Source organism: Galeopterus variegatus, unplaced genomic scaffold (genome assembly GCF_000696425.1).
Source record: "Galeopterus variegatus unplaced genomic scaffold, G_variegatus-3.0.2 Scaffold273, whole genome shotgun sequence".
Lineage (NCBI taxonomy): Eukaryota > Metazoa > Chordata > Mammalia > Dermoptera > Cynocephalidae > Galeopterus > Galeopterus variegatus.
In genome coordinates, this window is record NW_007726384.1 from 53356 (window position 1) to 70769 (window position 17414).

At 36.4% G+C, this 17414-nt stretch overlaps 1 protein-coding gene across 1 annotated transcript; it reads right to left on the reverse strand.

The window, feature by feature from the left end:
* Nucleotides 1-15073: 15073 nt before the first annotated feature.
* On the reverse strand, nt 15074-17414 carry NAP1L3 (nucleosome assembly protein 1-like 3). Its single transcript, XM_008566860.1, is given in 1 exon segment — nt 15074-17414. A coding segment is annotated over 1 exon segment (1404 nt). The 5' UTR covers nt 17386-17414; the 3' UTR covers nt 15074-15981.

Sequence of the window (17414 nt, forward strand, 5' to 3'; positions counted from 1 at the left end):
GCTCCCCACACCAGCACCCCTGGTGCTTTGGCTTCTCCAGTCATGGCAAAATTGGGTCCAGGTGTGGGTGGACCTGCAGCTTTGGAAAATACAAACTGGAAGCCTTGGTGGCATCCACATGGTGATAAGTTTGAAGGCTTGCAGAATACCAGAGCTGTGAAGGCTTGGGAGCCTTGGGGAAGAGATCTGTCACGGGGGCAGAGTCACTGCAGACAGCCTTTGCTAAAGCAATGCCGATCGGAAATGTGGGTTCAGAGTTGCAGCAGGGAAACGCCAACAGTGCCATGTCTACTGGAGCCATGTGAGCAGGACTACCACATAGACCCCAGACTTGTGGAGCTACCTGAGTAGAATGCCAGCCTGTAAGAGCTAAAGCATCACCAGAGACCAGGAAAGCCATAGAAGTGGAACTTCCTGAGGACTTGGAGACCCAACCCCCACACCAGTGTGCAGAGGACTTTGAACATGGAGTCAAGGTACATGATTCGCAAGTTTTGAGATTTAACACCTGCCCTGCTGGGTGTCAGACTTGTTTGGGACACATTACACCTTTCTTTTGGCCTATTTCTCCCTTTTTTACTGGGAATATTTATCCCATGCTTGACCCACCATTGTATCTTGGAAGTGGATAACTTGTTTTGACTTCACTGATGGGACTTTCAACTTCAGACTTTTGAGTTGAAACAAGTTAAGACTGTGGGGACAAAATGAACATATTCGCATGTGGAAAGGACTTGAGTTTTGGGAAGCCAGGAGCAGAATGCAATGGATTGAATTATGTCTCCCCCAAACTCACTGAAGATTGAATTGTGTCCCTCAAGTTTTATTTATTAGAAACTTGGCCCCCACTGTGACTGTGAAGAGGGTGGAAAATCCTATTATGGTAATTGAAAGGTGGAGTCTGGAAGAGGTGATTGGATTGTAGGACCGTGCCATAGTAAATGGAATAAAAATGGTGGCCACAGGCATGATTCTGAAGGCTTTAAAAAAGGAGTGAATGAGGAGGTTACTCTGCGCTCTCTGCTTCAACCATCTTGCAATGTGAGGCAGGATAAATATATCATGTTTGCCTGTGCAGACTTTCCAAGCCACATCAAAGCATTCTGCACTGTTCTTCTATAATATGTTCTGAGACTCTTTTTATTCAGTACAGAGCCCAGCACAGAATCCTAAGTGATTTAATTAATAGGATTTTCAAGTTCTATCTTTGCTCATGTGTGTTCCCATGTACACCTCATACACACCCGAATTACTGCACCTATCAGATTTTACTATTTGTTTGCTTGTCTTCCTGCCCCACAGAAAGGTTTTCTTAGAGCAAAGGCAGTATCTTTCTCCACTTTTCATCCCCAAAGCCCGGCCCCATCCATGATATTGGAGAAGTGCTCTACAGATGTTTTCTGTATAGACAATAAGTGAATGAAACTCACTCCCTCCTGGGAAATGCACTTATATTATGTGCTAAAAAGCTGGGATTTAACCATAAAGTATATTTTATATCTCATATTTTAAAACTGAATTGGAATTTTATATTAAGTTTTGATTAAAGTGACAACAACAAACAGTATAGAAACAGTAATAACAACAACAAACAACATACAATGAAAAGTATCTACCCGTAATAAACCCTGCTTCCTCACTCAACTAATTACTGTTAACAGCTTCTTGTGTATCTTTCCAGGCACTTTTCTATTGCTAGTTTACTTTTCATACATATATTGCTATTTAACTTTTCATACATATATGATTTTTTTTCCTGCCTCTCCAATTAGATGCTGAGCTCATTAAGTACAGGGATTGCAGCATATATTTCTTCCATATTCCACATAGCATCTAACTCTGTGTTGGACACCTAGTAAGTACACAATAAAAATAATTGCAGCCATGATGGATCTATTGAGTTTGTTAAAAAAAAAAAAAAAATTGCAAGCCTTGGAGAATAATATAGCAAACCAGGGCAACATTTAAGGCCAATTAAAATCTTTAATGAAGTGGTTGAGTAATCCTGGGGTCACAGCACTAAATTAAGATAAATTTTAAAAATTTGAGTAGACAGTCACTCATTCATTTAAAAAATTTGTGCAGAGTAAGAACCTGACCATATTCTATGGGATATACAGTAGTACTTTGAATAATAACCTTTGAAGTAAACGTTATTATCTATATTCTATAGTTGAAAAGACTGAGAATTAGAGAGATTAAGTTTTTGCCCATGGTTATGCAATTAGTAGGTGGCCAAATTGGAATTCAAATTTAGACAGTCAGACGCTAAAGTCTATGTGCCTTGAAGGAAGGGAATGGACTTAAGAGTTAGTATAAAGGAAATATTAAAACAGGTTTAGCAATTGGTTGACTTGGGATGTATGTGAAAGAGAAGAGGTCAAAATGATCATGATGTTTCAAGCCTAAATTTCTCAGGAAATAATTTGAGAAAATTTCCAGATCAGTATTCAAAAACATACATCAATACTGTAAGTTCTTCTCATGCAAATATGAAAACAAAATGCTACTTTTATGATTAGTGATTACTTAAATTTAAATTTATGAAACATAATAGTCACTGACCAAATAATATTACTTTATTTTCTTTATATCATTCTACTACTCATACAAATATACTAGAATATTTTTATACCAATGATAGTAGATGACTATAATATTCATGACTAAAATTCATCTCACTAACAGATTTATAAGAAGGAGATTAACAAATGATGATTCCTTGCACTCAGAGGTTAAAATCTTGCCAAGCTCACACAATCATGACAGGACCAAGTGTATGTCAGTCAAGTATTCTTTCCTGTGAATTCCAAGCATTCAAGTCCATGTTAATTGGTGAAGTAGAGATAAAACAGCAGAAAACTGCAGCGGGAGTATAGAGAAGAATTGTCTTATACCAATATACTTTCTGGATCAGAGTAGATACTCTTCAGTTCTTCTTCATATTTAGGGATCCTTTATGTTTTATTAGAGGTTATCCAGTGGTTCTTCTAAAAACTGAATATACAGATCCAAAGTCCAACAAAATTAAAAGAAACGTTACTACAGAGAAATTACAAGAATGCTTTGACTTCCGTAGAGACTGCAAATATGGAACACTGTGCCAGAATGCCTATGTAAGTTCTTATAAACGCACTTGGTTACCTCTGTCCTATGAAAGAAGCCAGAAGCATCTCATTCAACTGGATAATAATTACATTCTGGAACCTTCTTCCCCTCCATAGTAGGTATCTCTTTGAATATTTCCCTCTAAATATCAAATAGTTTTCCCTTTACTGAATGCCTGTCACTTGCAGAGTTGGTTAAAAGGAAAAAAAGACAAAAAACAACCAAAGTGGTATTTGATGAGACTTGTTTCTCTGACATGCTTCTATCTAGAAATTTTCAACTTGAACACAAATCTCTATGCAGATTTGTACTGCAGAGACTTTGAAAAAGATCTTAAGTGCCAACTTTTAGGAAAAGATTCATTTTCTCCCAGTACATACCATAAAATGAAACACTTCTGTGACACAGAATATATTCATCATGAATGCATTAGAGGATTTAGAGAAGATATGTTGTTGTTATTATTATACTATATCTACTCAGCAGCATATACCTGATAAAGGATAGTAGTAAAATATTCAGTTGTCTTGAATTGTCATGACCTAGCTCAAGCCTGAGGATGACAAGGGTCCACAGATAAAAATCACAGTGCCACCCTACACCCAGTTGTCTTGGTAGGTCATAGCACGTAAGACCTAATGACCACATTCTTTAGTAAAAGTTGATAGTACACAGTAGAAAATATATTTCGACAGATAACATATCTCTAGTGAAATATTTCATGAAAATATTATGCTCAACAGGTATGTTACTCGCCTGCAGAAGACTTCTTATCACAAGATTTCTGTATTTTCATGTAAGTGGTCAAACTCGTGTGTGTGGGCTGTCAAATTGATTTTTTTTCAAATAACAATTGGAAATATATTTGAACCCCAAAGTCTAGAAATATGTGTGCTACTAATTCCTAATAAATACTCTAGTGATTTGTTAATATGTAAATTCCCTGCCTTCTAACAAGTGTCCTACAATAGACTGTTGAATGATAAGAATTTTTTCCCTCTATGTATATATTCAAAATTTAACTATGAAAGCAAAATAAAGAGGATAAAAAATACAGTCACAGGGACATGACCCATAACTCTGTATATCCCCTAGTTTTAAAAGTGATTCCCTTACTCAAGATGATATAATAACTGGAGAAGCAGTATTTGAATCCCAGGTATGGTCACTCCAAAGCCCATGGGCATCCTAGTACACCAAGTTGTCTTACAGAGGTTTAGAAAAAGATACATTTTAATGGGCCAGGGATTAAAGATAGAATTTCAATCCTTAGACAAAATTAATTCAGGCACAAACAGCACAACAATACCCCAGACTTTTGGTCTTTAAAAATAAAGTAATTTTCTAGGCTTGGTTTATTCAGAGCATGGGTCAATTACCACTAAGTATTGCCAAGATAGAACTTGATAGGTTCACTTTTCTCCCAGAACAATTTGTGATTCTAATTATCATTTGAATTTTTCCATTTCTTGGGATGGATGTGATCTCTACATTTGAATACCCCAAGCCTGTCACATTTGAAAAATTAAAAATTGAAAATAATCAAAATCAAATGAACCAAAGTCACAAAAACAAATTATTCAAAAATGATAAACATTCTTGAATGTGTAGAGTTCAATAACATTTTGCCAAGAATATACATGTCTAAGAATAGCAACAAATTTTAAAGCTTATCCATGCATGAATTTTGATTTTTATAAAAACATGAGCTATGATCTACTTGAACAGCTGGAATATAACATCATTAATAATTTTCTCTTTGCTTAGAAACTCTTAAAGGACAGAGACTGTTTCATGATAGTTGCCTACTTTGAAAAATTGCATTTGCAAGTCCCTCATATTTGACCAAACTTTTTGTGTAGAATATCTTAGGTATGCACTTCACAATAATTAAGTTTATAGCTTCTTCTATCATCATAAACTCTTTCTGGTGTCTACCTAGATCCATCTCAGGTTTTAAGAGATTAACTTCATTTATTGAAAACTCACGCTAAATCTTGCTAATCTGTGTGTGTATTCACCATAGACAGAGGGAAACAAAATGAGCTAGATTTTCCAGATAATCACTTCATATACAAGACTAAGAAAATATATCTTAGAGACCAGACAACAAGCTGGAAAGAACAGGGATAGAATTTCATTGATCTCCTTAGTCTATTGAATAAATAATACTAATATTAGTACTAATAATAGTTAAAATTTGTTGATCATTTACTATGTGGCAGAGAACCTATGATAAGTGTTTTACACATTATCTTAGTTATTCCACACAACTTTGTGAGGCAGTTGCCATTATTATTCCCATTTACTGATGAGTAATCTGGCTTTGGAGAAATTAAACTAAGTTACTTCACATATCTTAACCTTGACATTAGGTCTGTCTGACTCCTAAACCAGTTTTCTCACATATATGTGTAGCAGAGGCATAATCAGAGAAGAAGATATGGCAATAAAAAAAAAAAACTTGTTTATTTATACTTTCTTCAGTGAGAAAAACTGCCAGCTAAATCAAAGAGTTGTTTTCCGAGAAGGATGCTAGGGAATGGGCCAAATTTTGTTAAAGAAATTAGAATTTCCTGAAAAATACAAAATAACCAGTGAGTGGAAGGCTACTCCTTATGTAGTGGTAGAGAAACTGGAGCCTTAATGCACACGCGCACGCGCACACACACACACACACACATGCACGTTAAAGCCTTCCTTATAAGGATGGGAGATATTGGTCCTCTAAGAGTCACTGAGGGTAGATTCTCTCAGAAGGGTAGTTGTAGGCTGCAGGTTCTATAAGGATTATGAAAGAGAAAAAGAGTTTTTCCAAGGTGGAGTAGGAGTGGGAGTTTTTCCAAGTTGAAGTAGGGGTTGGAGGAAGAGTTAGTGTGATGAGAAAGTAGGATACTTGTATTAGTCAGGGTTCTCAGAGAAACAGAACCCATAGAAGATACATAAGAAAGGGAGAAGGAGAGATGTATTATAAGGAGTTGGCTCACCTGATTATGGAGGCTTGCAAGTCCCAAGATCTTCAGTCAGCAAGCTGGAGACCTAGAAGAGCTAAAGGTATAGTTCCAGTCTGCAGGTTGGCAAGCTTGAAACCCAGGAAGAACCAATGATTCAGTTTGAGTCTGAAGGAAGGAAAAATCAATGTCCCAGCTCAAAGGCAGTCAAGTAGGAAGAGTTCTCTCTTACTTGAGGGAGGGAGGGTCAGCCTTTTTGTTTTATTCAGGCCTTCAAGTGATTGGATGAGGCTCATCCACATAAGGGAAGGCAATTTGCTTTACTTAGCCTACCAATTCAAATGTTAATTTCATCCAAAATCACTCTCACAGGCAAATCCAGAATAATGTTTGACCAAATACCTGGGCATCTCATGGCTCAGTCAAGTTGACACATAAAATTAATGACTATACTCATTATACTGGTTATACGTCATTAAATTGATGATTGTTAGAACTAATCCTCTTAAGACAACACTCCTGGGGCAGGCAGGAAATGTCTGTGTGGGAAATTTGAAACAGCTGACTGACAGATACATATTCTTACACAAGACTGATAAAATCAACAAAGATTACAGAATAATAAAAGACAGGTAGAAAAACAAAAGATAGACTAAACTAGGAAACCTACACAAAAAGAAGAAAAACCAATTTCAAGAAAAAAGAAAGACTATCAAATACTAAGTTAGACATACTGTCATGTCAAAGGTCACTATTTATCCTTATTTTGCAATTCAACAATGAAAAGAGAGTAACAATAAAGCAGCAAATTTTCCATTACTATATATAAGAAGTGCTCTGTTCCTAGAATTATACCTTTAAACTTGCTTTACATCTAAAATTTTAATAAATTGGACAGGTCAATCTGTATCTGTGTTATACCAGTGCACAAAGAAGAATCAGCATTATATAGATGGCAATTTAATGTCGGTGTTCTTTAGTAGAAAAACTAGTTTTAAAATCTTATGAGGTTCACCCAAAGAAAGAAAAGTCTGTACAGACAACAAAAACAGCAATAAGGAAATAAATAACTTATTTAAAAAATAGAATTGCAATCTGAAAATGAAATTAAGAAAACAATTCAATTTACTACAAGAGCATCAAAAAGAATAAAATACTTACGATAAAAATTAACCAAGGAAGCACAATACGTGTATGATGAAACTACAAAACACTGCTTAAAGAAATTAAAGAAATTCTAGATAAATGGAAAGATATCCCACATTTATGGATTGGAAGACTTAATATTGTTACTACGGCAACACTCCTCAAATTCATCTACAGATTCAAAGCAATCCCTATCAAAACCCCAGCTGCCTTTTTTTTGGCAAAAATTTGACAAACTGATCCTATAATTCATAGAGAAATTCAAGGGAACCAAAATAGCCAAAAGTTGGAGCACTCACACTTTCTGATTTGAAAACTTACTACAAAGCTACAATAATCAAGACTATGTGGTACTAGCATAGGGAAAGACATATAAATCAATGGAAGAAAATAGAGAATCCAGAAATAAACCCTCAAATTTACACTCAATTGATCTTTGGCAAGGTTGCCAAGACAATTCAATAGAGAAAAAATAGACTTTTCAACAAATGATGTTAGGGCAACTGGATACCCATATGTGAAAGAATCCCTACCTCACACAATACACAAAATTAACCCTACATAAACCATCGCCCTAAATGTAAAAACCATGACTCTAAAACTCTTAAAAGAAAACCTAAGTGTAAATCATCGTGACCTTGGATTAAGCAATCATTTCTTATCTATGACACCAAATCACGAACAACAAAAGAAAAAATAGTTAACTGTAGTTAGTCAAAACTAAAAACTTTTGTTCCTCAAGGGACACCATCACGAAAGTGAAAAGTCAGCCAATAGAATGGTAGAAAACTTTTGCAACGTATATCAAATAAAGGGACTTGTATCCAGAATATGTGAAGAACTCTTACGACTTACCAGTAAAAAGATAAATAACCCAAATAAAAAGTGGACAAAGAATCTGAATAGACATTTCTTTAAAGAAGATTTAAAAAATTATCAATAAGCATGTGAAAAGATACTTAATCTTATTAGTGATGGGGGAAATGTAAATCAAAACCACAATGAGATACCACTTCACATCACTAGGATGACTATAATAAAAAAGACAGAAAATAACAAGTGTTAGGAAGGTCATCAAGAAATTGGAACCCTCAGTGGAAATGTAAAATGATGCAGTGCTTTGGAAAACAGTCTGGCAGTTCCCCAAAAGGTTAAACATAGAGTTATCGTATGACCCAGCAATTCTACTCCTAGGTTTATTTATACCCAAGAGAAATGAAAACATATGTCCACATGAATGTTCACAGCAGCATTATTCATAAGAGCCAAAAAGCGAAAACAACCCAGATGTCATCAACTGGTGAATGGATAAACAAAATATGGTATATCAATGCAATGGAATATTACTTGGCCATTTAAAAGAGCAAAGTATTAATACAGGCCAGAATGCAAATGAACCTGGGAAACATGCTAAATTAAAGAACCCAATCACAAAAGGTCATATTTCATATTATTCCATTTATATGAAATTTCAAGAATAGGCATGTCTGTAGAAACGGGAAGTAGATTAGTGTTTGCCTAAGACTGAGGGGTAAGTGCGAGAGACTGGGAGGAAATGGGAGTGACAGCTAATGGGTACAGGTTTTCTTTATGGGGTAATAAAAATGTTGATTTTGGTGATGGTTACACAACTCTGTGAATATACTAAAAACTATTATACTGTATACCTTAAAGGTAAATTGTAATGTTTGTGAATTGTATCTCGATAAAGCTGTCACTGTTATTTTCAAAATAATAAAAAAGAAAAATAATTGAAAGATCACTTTTGTGGGTAGGAGGAGGAAGAGAAGTTCTTGATTTTTCCTCTATGATCATGTGAAGGGGAGTGAGGGACAGTAGAGAGGAGAAGTGCTGGTTTCTTTTACTTCAGTATTATTTAAAATACAAAGTCAAACTTGTCTCAGGGACGTAACAACTGTCGAAAACATCCAATTACTGACAAAAGAACTTGAAATCTTAATGTAAAGAAATTTAAAAAGGTATGTTCAACATCAAAATTTATTCTATTTTGATTTCTATGCTTGGAATGTTTGAATTTTTCAAGCATTGTCTTCCAGTGAGGGCGCTGCCGCTAATTTATATTGTATCTTATAAAGACATAGCAATTTCTGTTGGATAATCATTTCCTCAGCTGGGATTTTAGAACCAGATTAATTTGATTTATAAACTTATCTTACCCAATTTAGAAATAAAAATCCTCCCTGTCTAAAACTTCTAATTCATCTCTCCAGATTACAGTACACTTACTTATGCCAAAAGAAAAAAAAAATGGTATAGAAAAGCAGTAGCCAAGCCAAAGTTGACTTAACCATCTGTCCAGGAAGTCAAAAGCAAGACAGCATGTGAAAAGAGAAGAGAGAAAAGAATGAAAGTACACAAAGCTAGAGAGAAAGTAGAACACTAGAGAAAGTGAGAGAAACAAACTAAAATAAACAGACTCGGAGAAACAGAGAGGCAGCTGAAAAGACGGTTTAGGCCCAGTAATTCAAAATCCTTTTGTGGATTAACAGAAAGAAATTCACATACTCCACATATAACTGAATAATCCAGACTGAGAAATGTGTTACTGCAATAGTTATGTATGGAACATAGTGGCTAGATCACCACAGAAACCTTCTTACTGGAGGCATGTCACTGAGCATGGTGGCCTGTAACTCATGGTGACATTGTAACTCATAAAGCTTGCAATGGTAGGGGTTGAAGAAGGAGAAAACACCATAAACTGAGGGGAGAAATGGCCTCCAAAAGAAGACATGACAATTTGGAGAGAGAATGATATGAGACAAACCTGAATTGAAGCTTCTGTGATGCCCAAGCTCTTTTCCTCCCCCCTCTTCACGCAGCTCACTTCAGCGAACAGCTGTCCCCATTCAAAGCTGAAAAGAAAAGACATAATGACTAAGCACATATAATTTAAAAGAAGCAAAATAGCATTAGCAAAAGGCAGACAAGGGGGGAAAACTGAGAAACAGACTTTTCAGAAGTATTCAGAAGCTATTTAACAAACCTTAAAACTTTACTGAAGAAGGGCTGACCAATTAGTTCAGTTGGTTACATCGGGGTGCTGATAACACCAAGGTCAAGGATTTAGATCGCCATGCTGGCCAGCTACCAATAAATAAATAAAACTCTACTGAAGGATATAAAAAATTTTTGATTAAATGGAAAGACACACCATTTCCGTTTGATAAGAAGACTGAATAATATGAAGTTGTTGATTCTCTGTAAACTGATCTATAAATTCAAACAAACCCAATCAAAATAACAATAGGTTTTGATGGGCAGAGGAAGGATTTGAAAAAAAGTGATACTGCAATTCATTTTGGGAAAAAAATAGGTGAAAAATCCAAGAAAATCATAAAAAACTAGTTTTATGAGGAACTATTCTTACCAGATATAAAAATGTGTATGAGAAATTTATGTTTTAAATGATTTATACTAGCACAAGACTAATACCTCTGAACAGAAGAGCCCAGGAATAGGCCCCAAAATATAAGGGAATTAATTGGATAATACACTCAGTATTCAATAAACAGCATTGAAACAACTAAAAAACATAAATAGCTACCCTGATCTTTACATTAAAATTATTCTGGAAAGATTAAAGTTTTAAATGAAACTATAAGAGTACTAGAAGAAACATGAGCAATTTAAAAATAATGATCTTCGTGTGGAAAGACCTTTCTAACCCAAATACCCAAACTCCATAATTGAAAAAAAAAAAAAAAGAGAGAAAGAAATGTGACTATGTTAAAATTAAAACTCTTCTGCAGGGGGGAAAACCTGAACAAAACAAAAAGGAAAAAATGTCTGCAACATATGCAACATTTTTTTCTTAATTCAAAGACTGTTCTTACAATTACTAATCAAATAGAAAAAGATGGCTATAGCCTAAATGCCCATCATAAGGACCTGATGAAAACTATATGGTATATCCATTTAATGTACGTTAAAAGGAATGAAAATTTACATGCACTGATATAGAATGGTCTCCAAAATATAATAAATGAAAAATGAAAGGTACAGAATAGTAGTTATGCTAATACACATATAGATACAGATATTTATTTTTCATATAAAGTATGATTATCTTTGAGCATAGAATTATTTAAAATTATTTTTATACTTTTCAGTATATCTTCCAAACTTTCTAGTGAACACATTTTACAATCAGAAGATGTAAGAAAATAATAATGTAATAACTTTCAGTGAAGCATAGTGCAAAGAAAATATATTTGATCATCTTGGTTTATATAACTGAGGAGTAAAAGATGAGAAAAACACTTGCAAACACTAACTTTTACTAACACCACTATGAGAAATAACTTCCTTATGATTATTTTTCTTTATAAATCCCTCTGTCATGCAAAGTTCAAAACCAAGAGAATTTATATTAATGTGTTCCTGAAAATTCTTAATTCTATGTTACTTTATCCAAGTGGTAAAATTTTGCAATGTACTATCACATAATAAATAAGTCACATTTTAGAGCAAAATAATGACATATCTGGTGCAAGTTGACTTAACCCCTTCCTGCTGTAAGCCGGAAGCAAAGCAAACTGAATTGGTTCTTCCAGTATATTTTTTTCCCAAGTAAATGCTAGCTTCAGTGAAGAGTCCTGATCATTTTCAGTCACTCTCTAATAGCTATATGACATAAAGACATCATAAGAACTAAACTACATAGTAATGAATATAAACGCTTTAGAGAACTTGCTGTTCTACATCTCTTGAAGAAATGTATACTTCCAAACGCTATGTGTTTTAATACATTAACATTCCATTTTTTTTTGACATTTTAAAACTATACTCCACAAAAACACAAAACATACAATTTTAAGTAATGCATAATAGTGCTGAAGTTATTATACTGAAGGTTACACGCTCTGCTTCACCAAATCATATTGTTTTCAGAAGTTCAAAGTATTTTCCAGATCTTTTAAAACTCAGCTTTCTCATCTCAAATACTGTAGTTGGGGTCACGATCTCAGTGGGCGTTTCAGTTTGCTCTCATACTAGGTTTGCACAGACTCTCATGTTTTGGGTAATTCTCATCTTTGATTTAGAAAGGTATGTTAAGTTCCAGCAATTACGAAGTCATAAAAAAATGACTATTTTCCCCCATGGGCTTCACTTTCAAGCACTGTAACATTGCAAGAGAAATAAAGAACTAAAAGAAATAAATGGCTTTGGGAACTTGTTCGGTTTGGGTTAGAGTGTTCCATTTAAAATGCGATTACCTTGGCTTTTAGAGAGGTGTTCTTCATTTCCCTCTGATCTACCTGACATCCTTTGCAAACATCGATTTTTGAACATTTAAAGAGAAAGGGGTCAAGAAACTTCATTTTAACATTAGCTCCTATCCTCTTTACCACATTAGACTTGAAATATTCGTTTTGTTCAAATGACATATAAATGTACAACTTTATGAAGTCAGGATATACTCAGTACTTCAAAGTTGTTTTGGGGGGGGGGGTGTTTTTTGTTCTTTGGGGGTTTTTTTCTAAATTCTTTTTCTCCTTTCCACTGTTTGCCCTTCTTTTTCTCAACTTTACCAGTCGTCTCAGAATCTGGATCCTCATCACTTTCACGACGTTCCGCTTGTAATCTGTAGGCACAACCCCACGTTGTCCGCATACATGAGCCGCTGGGCTCAAACACCTCATCATTGAGCATTTATGCTTTTTAAAACACAATTCCTGATGAAATTCGGTTTCTATTTATCATAGTCCCTGAAGCTTTTAGAGGACAAATACACCGGTATCGAAAGACGTTGCGCGCAACCTCCAGGACCCTCGCACTCTGGGCGGCAGAGTGAGGTACTTGCATCATTTGACGGTGTTTTCAATTTCTTCACTCAGCTCAAGTTTCTTGCATTATCTCTTCTTCAGCATCTGCTGCTGCTGCTTACGAGTCCCTTGTTACCTGAGTCTGCCATATTAAACGAAAAGAGCAAAGGTTTAGAGTGACTACTAGTCGCCCAACTCAGGACAGGAATGAATTCATTAATTAGGAGGTGGCGGCGACTGCAGAGAAAGAGGAGGAGGTGGCGGCGACCTCTTCTGTTGGGCTGGGGGCAGCCGGCCTCAGTTTTGAGTCACAGAGAAAGGAAAAGCTCATTAGAAGGAATACGCAGAAAACCCTATTAAGCACTTCTCACGCCCCCCACCCCTTGCCGATTATCTTCGGTCCTGGCCGGCGTCTCCTTCTGACATCATTCATTGGCTGAGCGGTGTGATGGACAAACATCCAGCCCAATGAATGTGCCGGCACAACGGGTTTCCCGCCTCTACTCACCATTCTCAACCTGAGAGAGGGTTGAAGCATCCAGCAGAGACAGCCTGCATTTCCGGAATCCTAACTTTACTAATGCATAAATCCTTAGCACCTGTCTCCCTCCCCAGTTCCTAGGTTTAAACTTAAAAGTTAAAAATAGTCGTAGCAGTAAGCTCTTTCCAATTAGCTTCTCTTACACCCGCCCAACTTGAAGTCAACTTTGGTTTTTGACAAGAATTTATGATAAAACCTTATCAAGAGACGGGCTGGGAGAAAATACACCAATGTAAAAACAGGGCATATCTTAGTGTAGTGTGCCTCTGAGTGACTACTTTTTGTGTTTCTGCTTCTATTTTTCAACTATTCTATAATGGCATGTGTTCCTTTAATATGGAAACTGCAGACAGGGGAGGTGCTAAATACTTTGGTAAGAGTTTTAAGATGCAATAAGGGTATTGGATTCCATGTAGAAGTTTTAAGTGTTCTGCTATTTGTGATGTTTGGCAAGCACAGCATATATTCAATTTGGAGACCTACACAGCCATAAGCCATGTACATCATATCTATTATAGTCTGTTTTGGCTCTGGCATATAAGTAAATCTGCCATATCCATTCTTGATGGATGCAGAAATTTCGGAGTTAAAACAGAGGCACCCTCAAAAGTGTAGTGGTATGGCTAAAAGCAATAGTTTGCTTCCTGATGTTGCATAAATCACAGACAACCTAAATATCCAAACACACATGACTGGTTAAATATAGTAAGGTCATGGGTTGTAATAGTTTTACATTTTATATACTGGGGGGCGGGGGGCTATTGTCAAGCAAGATACTAAACTATATATGGTGAGACTTGGGAAGACTATTAGGTAATTTTATGCCTAAGACCCAGAAATTCTCAAATCCTGTATTCATTCTACTACAGTTCCTTCCTGTAAGGTATTAATGGAAAATATATGTGGGCCAGGAAATGGCAAATGCGATATAGGATAGCACTTTATTATTTGCTGTGCTTGTGCCTTTATGCCAAGTGCAAAGCTCTCTGGTAAACTGAGTTTAAGGGGCCTCTTCTTTACACTAATCTCAGCCCAAACTCTGAGGATCTAATTACCCTGAGACCAGCTGCATGGTGCAGGAGACGTGAGATCATGAAGTCACCTGTAAGAGAAAATGAGCCATGGTAGTGTGACCTCCTCCCAAGCCAAGGTGGAGGGTGAACAGGGGCATGTAAAAACAGCTTATATAGATGGCCTTTCAGGGTGAGGGCACTCCTGCCCTTCTCCCCCACCCCTATCCAGTCCCCTTCTCCCAGCCCCTCCCCCTCTCATTCCTTCCATTTCTCACCCTTCTCCCCACCCTCTTCTCCTCCCTCCTCTACTTTGACTTTCCTTCTTTTCCCCTCTTCTCCCTCCCTTGTCCTCTTCCTCCTCCCCTGTCCCATTTCTCTCGAATAACTTACATGTGTAGAAGAGCTAAGATCTGGGAAATATATCAGAATGTTAATAATAGTTATCTTTTTTTGAATTTTCTTTTTTCCCAATATTCTCTACTTTTTTCTAAAACACATTTTTTATAATTAGAAGGAAATGCAAGATTTTTATAGCATGACACACTTTATTTGACATTTATTTATTTTAGGTTGCAGTAAAAGAACATAAAAAAAGTATCAAATTATGTAAAGTGATCACTTTCAGTGAAAGGCAAAGTAGAACATATTACAATAAAAATGTGGTATCTTCAGTTTACAATTACACACTATAAGGAAACTTTTCTTAAAATACTAAGTCATATTAACACCGTAGTGGTAAACAATATTATGACTAAATTTATAGACCACTATGTAACATAAACAAGCTCACAGTTGTATCAAATGTGATCTTGACAGACATTCTTAAATGTATGCTAATCTTTTTTTCAAGCAGTCCAGTTTCAGAATGCACAGTTTTCGTTAGTATAAGTACTGTATTTCTACAGCAAAGTAATCAAGTAATAAAGGCACAGCTAGTGCAAGAAGATTTAAACCCTTAGTCTTCTGGGCTGGAAAAAGAAAAAGAAAAAAAAAAAAAAAAAAAAACACCAAAAAACACTTGCATTGGTACTTCAGGAACTTTGTTTTTTTCCAAGCAAATATTTGTTTCAGTTAACAATTCTGACAGTTTTCACAGCTAAAATCTAATAGGAACATGACAAAAGGACTTCACAAAAATCAACACTCTGTAGTACCAAACTAACATGCTTTAGATAATGGACAGCAGTTTACATATTTTGAAGAATGTTACACTACAAAAGGCTAGATAGAATAAACTGATACCCAGACACTTTTTAAGATGATTTTTTTAAACAAAGTACCGAAAGAATATGAAAACACAAGACTGTAAGGAATGTTCAGGTTATATGGCAGGTTTTCTTTCTTTTCTTTTTTCAAGGCTATATGAACCTGCTTCACTTCTGCTTGAATTTTTAAGATCCTTAAAAATCTTTCAGACAGCTTCTTTTGTATGTTCAGTATTTCCTGTTTCCATAATCTCTGCCATCCTGATAGTAGGTATTGTTGACTTCTCCTGTATAGTAATAGATTGACTTCAGGATGACATTATCATGTAAAATTTGACCAATTTCATAGTCCTCATCAAGGATAGCATCTTCTCGTGGCTCCAGCTTTCCAATCTTAGGAATCTCAGGAGGACTAAAGAAATTGAAGAATGATGCATTAGGAACTACTCTTGGCTGGATTTCAATTTCTCCAGTAGCAGTTTTGCGGCTCTGGGTGGTTGTCACAGTAACATCCTTTCCCCTTCTCCAATCTATCTTGCAGCCTTTGCAATCTTCAATTTCCCATCCCCAAGAGAAGAAGGGATCATTGTGATCTGGTTTGGACTTTATTTTGTATGTCTTCATCAGCACCTCATTTCTGAAGTATGGATTGGGTAGAAAATGAAATTCAAAGGTGTAACTTATAGGCTGGCCAGGTTTTGAGAACTTCAGGCTGACATCGGACAAGAACTTCAGAATGGGCTCATCATACTTCTGAATCATAGGCCCAAGCTTGTCAACATTCTTTAAAACAATCATCCAATAGTTAGGAATGCCTTTAGGATCTTCTCTTTTAGGCTTTCCCTTCCGAGCTCTTTTAAGATTCACTCTTTCTTTAAGACTTTCCTCAGGAACTCTTTTATGAGCCTCTCTTATTGCACCCCCTGCCTTAGCCTCTGTTGCTTTAGGCTGTTCTTTACCAGCCTTTCCCTGGGGGACTTCTTTGGGATCTTATTTTACCTCAGGCGTTACCTCCATCCAATCAATATAATCAGCATTTTCCCTAGCATTTTCTTGAGGAACCTCCTTTTCTTCAGCCTTTACCTCCGGTTTTTCTTTGGGGGCTGTTTCTTCCTCACTCTCTAAGGGAGGCACTTCACTGGGGATGTCATCCTGAACCTTCTCATCATTGCTGAACTCCTCATCCTCTGAATTCCATTCACATTCTTCTTCTGTGGGCTCATATTCTGCACTGATGATTTGAAATCGCTTATCATATAGAGGCTTATTGAGTTCAGCATATTTTCGTTCAAGATCATGAATTGCCTTTAAGAACAGGGCGTCTACCTTGTCACATTCATCTTGAATATTTCTGAGCGCCTGCACGCGATTTCTAACTGCCTGAGGCAGCCTATCCACGAAATTTGTACACGACGGAGCCCGCCGCGCCCTTCTGGAAGGCTCAGGCACCCTCCTCTTTCTATATATGCAGCTGCAACTACTGCTGCTGCCGCTGCTGCTGCAACTAGTGCTGCTGCTAGAGCTACTGCTGTCAGAGTCTTCCCCGGAATCACTAGCCGAATTAGCCATCTCCTCTTCAGCCACCCCCTGGGCGGCAGGTTCCAAAACCATTTTAAAATTTGCTTCTGCCATGTCGCAAGCCCGCAAACCTCTTAAAGTGG